Source organism: Tenebrio molitor, chromosome 1, assembly GCF_963966145.1.
Source record: "Tenebrio molitor chromosome 1, icTenMoli1.1, whole genome shotgun sequence".
NCBI classification, from domain to species: domain Eukaryota; kingdom Metazoa; phylum Arthropoda; class Insecta; order Coleoptera; family Tenebrionidae; genus Tenebrio; species Tenebrio molitor.
The window spans coordinates 42,563,243-42,570,846 of record NC_091046.1 but is presented as its reverse complement, the minus strand read 5'-3'; the positions used below and the strand labels follow the sequence as shown (position 1 = coordinate 42,570,846).

Below are 7,604 nucleotides of genomic sequence, written 5' to 3'. Positions count from 1 at the left end.
GTTAACCTGTCATTTTAGAAGGACGAGGCAAATGAAACCACCAGTGTTGAGACCAAGACACTTTATTATCTTAATTACAAATAAAACAACTTTTAATTACCAGGCAAAATCCTAAACAAAACGTGTGCCAATTTTAAACTGAAACCTGGGAGGCCTCCTTGAACCATACGCCCATCATGTCTGAATCTATGAACAGAAAGTAAATATTTAAAACGCAACAAAAACATTGTCGTTGTGCTTTTATTATCATTAAACCACCACCAATGCGTGCTTTATGGAATTGTAAACAACATTCCGAAACAACACCTACACATCTTTAACTCCGGTGTGTTTGGTGGTGGTTTATGGTGCGCTCTGCGCTACAGCCAAACAAGTCGTTAAACGTAAGTGTACCAGAGGCATTATTTTATTTTTTGACTACCGTTCGACGCAATTTTTAAACGCATTTTACAGCCGTCAAATGGCCTGTAATAAATCCTGCAAAGAGACAACCATTAGTAAATGTGCGACACATTCTGCTCTCGTATCGTCGTCAATTTGGAAATATAAGACGGCACTCACTACACCAGATTCCACAAACTTGTCTCTAAAAGTCCGATTTTACCAGTCTTTTCAATCGATTGACACTGAACGAGGGTTTAAGGAACAAAGCACCAAACTCAACAGTCCACCAAACTTAACTGACATAATTATCACAAACACAGGACTAAAAATTCAATTCCAAAAGGGACAATTTTACTCTTAAATAACAAATAATGGATCTAACAGTGACAGGAAAACAAAGACAAATTCCAAAGTAATGAGATTTAAAATGGTTAATGCGGATCTTTTAGTTAATTTTACGAAGACTAGTGTTAATGGATATGAAGAAACTATCAGATTAATATTGCATCTTAGATCAAAAACTCTGTTATTTTAATTTTTTACTTATAGATTTATGTAGATTTACGACGAACTCTTCAGAAAAAAAATGTCGCTTAGATCCTTTGCGTCTTGTGGTCGGCAGCTGACGTCTTTGGATGTCCAACGTTGATTCCTCTCCTATCCATTGTCATAAATTTAGAAAATTTTGAGAACCCAGTAAGCCCAGCAACCCAATGCATGGATTTAACAGTGGCAGCATACTCGAGTTCTAAATTTTCTCAAGAGAATATTTTTGTCAGGTTTCTCTTTAATTCAGACGAATGGATAGAGAGGAATTCTTCTAGAATACGAGTCTGAAGTTCTTCTGGGAAACGATTCTGAAGGCCTGGAATATGATTCTGAAGTTCTGGAATACGCTTCTGAAGTTCTGGACTACGATTCTGAAGTTCCGGAATACGATTCTGATGCCCAAGAACTGCAAATTCTTCTTAAACGTGGACCAACCAAAGTTCATGGATTTGACAGTCGCAATATGCTCCAATAACGAAGATTACATTTTTGTCGAGGTTTGCTCCACTAACACTAAAAGCTCAAGAAAAGATGCTCCTTTGGCGAAAGAACGTCTTCTATCCCATTCCTCGATTGCAGACATCCAAATGTTGGACCTCATCGGACGTTGGACGTCGTTGGAGCAGTCTCTGATCTTCACCAACCCTCCTGTCGTGAAGTCCTCGAGCTTTATCCTACTTCTCTGAAAACCAAAGACCCTGCTGAAGGCGGTGGCGTTGTCCTCTTGGATGGCAGACGCATCAACCTTCGTCCCGAACGGCCCCCAAAAGTATTTGCAGTCGAAAGAGCCTTCCTTCCAAGCCAACGAAGGTCCGAGTCCGTGATATCCGTCGCCTTCCCTCTGCTTGCAGAACTCTGCCCGAAACACCGACATCTCCCCAAACGAACAACTTTGTGCACCTCTGTATTATTTAATCGTAATCCTTTCACGTGCGTCTTAACAAACTTATAACTTCCTTGCGACAACAACAATACAAGAACATCGCCAGAACTTGATTCACGTACTCTTTCCGACAACTTTACAATTTACTAGATACTTTGACACTTACCAAATTCTCTTTTAAAAGTTAATCTGTTAGTTTACAGTTGTATGCGGGCGCTTCGTATACTTTTAGTGTTTCGTTTTGGAGGAGCACGCATACGTTCTTCTGGTTAAGGAAGGCTTGGCCGACGATCACGGACACGTTTTGCGCGTGATCCGGGACAACTGCGGCTCTGACTCGAGCTCTGACCGAGTCCAATTCGAGGACGAATTCCGTCTCTCCTAAGGCGGGGACCGACCCTCCGCCGTACACCTCGATGCGGTCGGAAGTGGGCTCGACGAGCAGCTCCAATTCGCGCGCCTCTCGCTCTCTGATGGTCACCGTGGTGCATCCGGTGTCGACGAAGGCGTCTAACGTTCGCCGATTGACAGCGCAATCCTTGTAGAAGCATTTTCTCGACTCTCTGCTCGTCAAGCGACTGCACAAAATCTTGTCGGCTTTCCTGCAGTTCCTCGCGAGGTGTCCTCGGTGTGAACAAATCGTACAAACTTTGGCAGCAATTGGTATCTTGTTGTGGTGTTTGAAGTTGTTGGGTTTTATGAATCTCTTGTCGAGTCTGGAGTGCACGGTGCCAGTTCGCTTCGCCGGCGACTTCAGCGAACGCGCGACCTCCTCGTTCCCGTGAAAACTAGTAGTAACTGTTTGGTTTCTGTAGTCGAACACTTGGTTCCTGTCGTCCTTGTCGTATTCGAACATCTCTTCCTCTGGGACGGCGACTTGCGCCTCCGCTTCTTCGACGTGCAGGTCCTCCTCTTGGTCTTGGTAGTACCAACTGTTCAACACTGAGTCCGCGGTCGGGGCCACGGACGGCGAGTAATCCACGGAGTACTCCGGTAGTACCATCAAAAACTGCGAGTAGAGCGTCTCGGGAGTGAGGAAATTTTGCGCTTTTGCCTGTTCTTGGATCACTTGATTGTTCAGTCCGTCGATCAAGCAGGAGACTGCGTCTTCCCCGGTGATCTTGCACGCATCGATCAGGTACATTTTGCTGAAGTAGTAGGTGGTCATGCTCTCGTCGGCTTGTTTCAATCTGGTGACGAGTCGCTTCAAAGTGGTCACGAAATCGGTGTTGTCTGGAAACACTTTAGTGATGAGAATTTTCCACTCGGGCCAGGTGTAGTCGTAATTCGGAAGATTGTTGTACCACGCCTTTATAATCCCCGACATCTGACTCCCCATGTACTGAAGCGTCGTCTTCTCGTCCCAGTTGTTCTGGATGGACACGTCTTGTATCTTGTTGATCCACATGGATGTGGTGAAGTCGTGGCGCCGAGGCTCCAAGCAAAACTGTCCGCTTCTCTTCTCACCGGAGCTTTTCTCTGGGGGGTGGGCCGCCGCTTGAGGCTTCGCCGACGGAGACTTCCCTCGTTTGATCAGCTGCTCCAACATGGATTCCAGGCGACTCAACCGTTCTGCGGTGGCGTCGGAATTGCTGGCGACGTGAGCCTGCACCGTCACTTCCTTCTGGTGGTAGCTTTCGTTGGCATTTTTTTCCGTTTTATTCGACTTGCTGTGCTCAGATTTGACGTTGTAGAAATTCGTTTTTTTGTCTTTGCTGGTGTGAGGATGATTCAAATACGATTCCTCGTCCGAATTGATGGAACTTAACGAGTCATCCTGGTACTCTATGCCTCGGGCCTGATCTCGATCGCGGTCCCGCGACTCCCGCGAGTGGTCAGTGAAGCGGTCGTAGTCGTAGGGCTGCATGTGGTGGTGATGCCTTCGACTCATTACAAACGAAACTGTTCACGTTTTGCTTAAAACTTTAATATTACACGCTAAACAAACACTCTAATCTGACGCTTGACAGTTGTGATTTGGACGGATTTCACCCAAGTTAGCCAACGTTACAATTAGATTTTCCCAAACGCGATCATTTTGCCGAAAATTAATTGAAACGTAAAAAATCTACAACTGGCCTGAAAATAATTACAATCACTTTATTAACTAATACTGTTCGGGTTTCCACAAGACTATTTATCGATTTATTACAGAAAAGTGCGATCACGTGGGTCGGCTTATCAGTCAATTTTGACATGTTTTGGGGCGTTTGACGTTTACTAAAATTTATTTTAATTAATTATTGATAAATATAAATAAACATATTGATTTATAATAATTTATCAATATGCTAGTGTAATTCTTGATTTTATTGCAATTTTTAGCAATTTTTAAAATTCACTTTATCGCATTTGAAGGAACACCGTCGCGATGGCTCTGCTGAACTTGGGCGAAGACCCCTGGTGAGTAAAGGTTTTAAAATTCAAAAATCGGTTGAATAAGATTGACGTTGTTGCAGGCTGGTCGAGTATGAATCTTGCGAGAAGCTGCACAGAGACATAATGGAACAACTGATGCAGAGACAGACACTCACACGAAACACAGATAAATATGCCCAATTGTCTGCCAAAATTCGATTGCGCTTAAAACAATATAATAATGAGGTGGGACAATTGAAACAAAAGTTGGATATAACAACGAGGAGTGATTCCATGTGTGTTTTCATTGTTTTGTTTTTTTTAATTGCTTATTTTATTTGTTGCAGTACTGCTGCAGAATCTGAGAGGAGAACAAGACAGCTGGAAGTTTTACACTCTAAAGCTATCCAAATGCAAAAGATGTTTGAGGACCAGATGTCCACTAAAGCACAGGAAGATAGAAATAAGTTGATGGGGGAGGCTGGGATGTCAAGTTGGGGTCCTAGTAATGAAACTAGGACTGATGTGTCAAATTATTCAGTGGATCAGTTAAGATCAGATCAAAGAAAAATGCTAGGAGGTTGTTTTTGTTTTGTAAAAAAGTATCAATGACTGATGGAAATTCATTTTAGAGCAAGAACAAGGCCTTGAAAGCTTAGCGCAAATTATATCACGCCAAAAAAACATCGCCACTACAATTTCCAATGAAGTTGATCTACATAACGGTACTTAATAAAAACAAAAAAATTCTTGGTTTGATTTTGAATTTTTAGAAATTTTGGATGATTTGGGGACACACATGGACACGACCGACTCTAGAATTAGGACCGAAACTCAACATATCACAGTTGTCGAAACTAAAGACAAAACTTGCATCTACTGGGTCATAATTATTTTATTATTTTTAAGTATAATTGTTGTGGCTGCGATTTAACATTTCCAATTTTGTTATTGTTGATAACGTCCACAAAATATTTTATACATTGAGTGATACTTTCTAAACAAAAAAATGCCAAATACACATAGAAACAGCAAATTTTTACATTAATATACAAATAAAATTAAAACAAGTTTATTTAGCGACATAATTTAAGTTATTTTAACAGAACAAATTAAATCTACTTCAATTCATCCAGAAACGGTACTGAGCGCAAATTGCCTACCGAGGCTATGGACAGTTTACCTGATGAAACTTTCTTGAGAGCCTGAAAAATTCGAATTAGAGCGAGACGATAATTCTGTTTTATCAACTTACAGCGTTGACGTCAGCAGCTGAAACGGAATCGACTTCTGCGGCGAGCTGACTTGGTGACTTGGCCGAGCCCAGAAGGGCAGCCTGAGTCGCGATCAGTCTGATGGCGTTCGACCCGCTCTCGTTGTCCATGAGGATAGCAGCTTTCAGCTGATTTTTCCCCCTGCTGATATCGGCGTCGCTCAAGCTGCCTCCTTTTAGCACTTGGGCGGCGGCTTCCACTACCTTTCCGGCGGAGATGCCGGGCGCCGCGACCAAGACCCCGAACAGACCCGCGTCGCTGTAGCTCGCGTTGAGCGCGGTTATCGCGAACTGGGTGGTGCCGGTGCCCCCGATGGCTTTGCTCAAAACGCCGTTGTCAACGGATCCCCATTTAACCTGCGGGCCGACACCTTGGGCCCTCTGCAAGACGGCGAAAGCTAGAGCTTCTTTGGAATCTTTCAGCGCCGCGCCTTGGCCGCCGATGGCGATGAAGGCGAGCTCCCCGCCTTTGTCCGACCTGATCTCGCCGCCGAGGTAAGGAGAGGGGGTGGTGGAGCCTTCTCCCGGCTCTAGCGAGAGAGTTTGAGCGTACTGGACCAGCTGCGAGTGGTCTACACCTAGACCGACGACGGCACCGCGACCTGACGTGAAATTGCTCGCTACGTAATGCTGGAGGGTTTCAGAGGAAACGTTGCCCAAGTTGTATTTGGCGCTGTAGAGAGAGTTGCCCAACCCGCGGCGGAACGCGGCTTTGTGCAACAAATCCACTGCTCTCAACTGGAAACCAGATTAAAAACGAAAATATTTTTCAATGTTGATATGTTTACCTGTGGGGGTCGAGTGGCGAGTTCGAGTCTTTGGCGAGGGACGTTGTCTGAGACTTCCCAAGGCCTGAATACTTGCTGAGTGACTACTTCTGTGAGAAAAGGCAGAGTTTTTTCGATAGCCTTCCTGGTGCCTTCCAGAGTGTAGGCGATTATTTCGCGGTCGGAAGTCGCAGTTAAGTTGGCCCCGGCTTGTTGGATGTTGCGTGTGATGGCGAATTGGGAGGAGTTTTTGGTCGATAATCCAGCACAAATGCGGAGAGCGTGGGTTACTCCAGCGTTGTCTGGCGTTTCGTTGCGGGAACCGGCCCTAATTTAAAGTCATTAATAAGAGTTTAATACAATGACAGTCCAGCGAACCTAAATACGATGGAAATTCTGGAAATGGGGGATTCATTCTCAGCCGAAGCTACCACCAAATTGTTGGGGAGAGTCGTATTTTTCACTTCGTAATCGCCCGTTCCGCCGATAGGGGCTGGGGCACACGTGGCAAAACCCCGAGCCTGCAATTAACAACCGTTTCATCTCAAAACGACAGGATTCACGGCGAAAAAGTTTACATAACAGGTCAATTTTTCAATTTTATTGTATGGTAAACCTACCGCTACTGGCCGCAGCAAGTTAATTCTCGTGATATTCGTAGCCATGGCGTGTCAGCACAAATACTTTTGCCTTTAAATTTCCTGGATAAATTCTAAAAATCCAGTTCACACACAGCCACAACTGTCAAACGTCAAAATTTGACACATTACGTAATTGAAGATTTAAAAAATCCCTAGAGTCCTAGTTTTAAATCTATCATTGTTGCCACCAGTAGAAACTCTAGCTCCACAAACCAATTCTAAATTTAATCAATTATAGCGTTTTTCTTATTAATATCGGATTACAGAAAACGACAACGAGTTTACAAGAAATGGAGATTATTTGGGTGATCCTCATCAATTTTTGCAGTAAGCTTTGGTAAAAAATCTGTTCACAGAATCTTATCTCGTTTTGTTGGTTGTTATCTGTTCACAAAATCTCATCTCGTTTTGTTGGTAGACCGATATCTGAATCCATTAAAGGGAAGTCAAGGAATCCTGTAAAAGCGATTAATTCTACAACTCTTATGAAGTAAAAAGGACATTGGATGAGTTTTTCGAAAGATAAACAACAGCTGTAAATAAAATATTAAGTTATTATTTAACAGCAATGACAAAGTTCCTTACCGTAACCTAATTAATTCAAAGCTATGGCTCTCTTGCCACGAAAAAGACGAACTTGATGGTCTAGAACAACGTTAATATATTAAAACTGATGCAAATGACAATTTATTTTATCAAAAAAATCATTTCAAAGTTAGTCTTGTTTTCTTTTTGACTGTCGTAAGTCT

At 43.2% G+C, this 7,604-nt stretch overlaps 3 protein-coding genes across 3 annotated transcripts; 1 reads left to right on the top strand and 2 right to left on the bottom strand.

Annotated features, from left to right (window-relative positions):
* Positions 1–46: 46 nt before the first annotated feature.
* LOC138132382 (uncharacterized) lies at positions 47–3,707 on the bottom strand. Its single transcript, XM_069049865.1, has 2 exons — positions 1,983–3,707; positions 47–186 (listed from the first exon to the last, which is right to left on the bottom strand). Exon 1 carries the CDS (start codon positions 3,705–3,707, stop codon positions 2,001–2,003), a length of 1,707 nt encoding a protein of 568 aa, XP_068905966.1. The 3' UTR covers positions 47–186; positions 1,983–2,000.
* A 371-nt stretch (positions 3,708–4,078) lies between these two features.
* Syx8 (syntaxin 8) lies at positions 4,079–5,249 on the top strand. Its single transcript, XM_069049965.1, has 5 exons — positions 4,079–4,219; positions 4,276–4,470; positions 4,522–4,754; positions 4,807–4,899; positions 4,948–5,249. Exons 1-5 carry the CDS (start codon positions 4,188–4,190, stop codon positions 5,106–5,108), a joined length of 714 nt encoding a protein of 237 aa, XP_068906066.1. The 5' UTR covers positions 4,079–4,187; the 3' UTR covers positions 5,109–5,249.
* UQCR-C2 (Ubiquinol-cytochrome c reductase core protein 2) lies at positions 5,231–6,999 on the bottom strand. The gene is made up of 5 exons (XM_069049900.1): positions 6,835–6,999; positions 6,593–6,735; positions 6,236–6,542; positions 5,430–6,185; positions 5,231–5,379 (listed from the first exon to the last, which is right to left on the bottom strand). Exons 1-5 carry the CDS (start codon positions 6,877–6,879, stop codon positions 5,293–5,295), a joined length of 1,338 nt encoding a protein of 445 aa, XP_068906001.1. The 5' UTR covers positions 6,880–6,999; the 3' UTR covers positions 5,231–5,292.
* Positions 7,000–7,604: the final 605 nt, after the last annotated feature.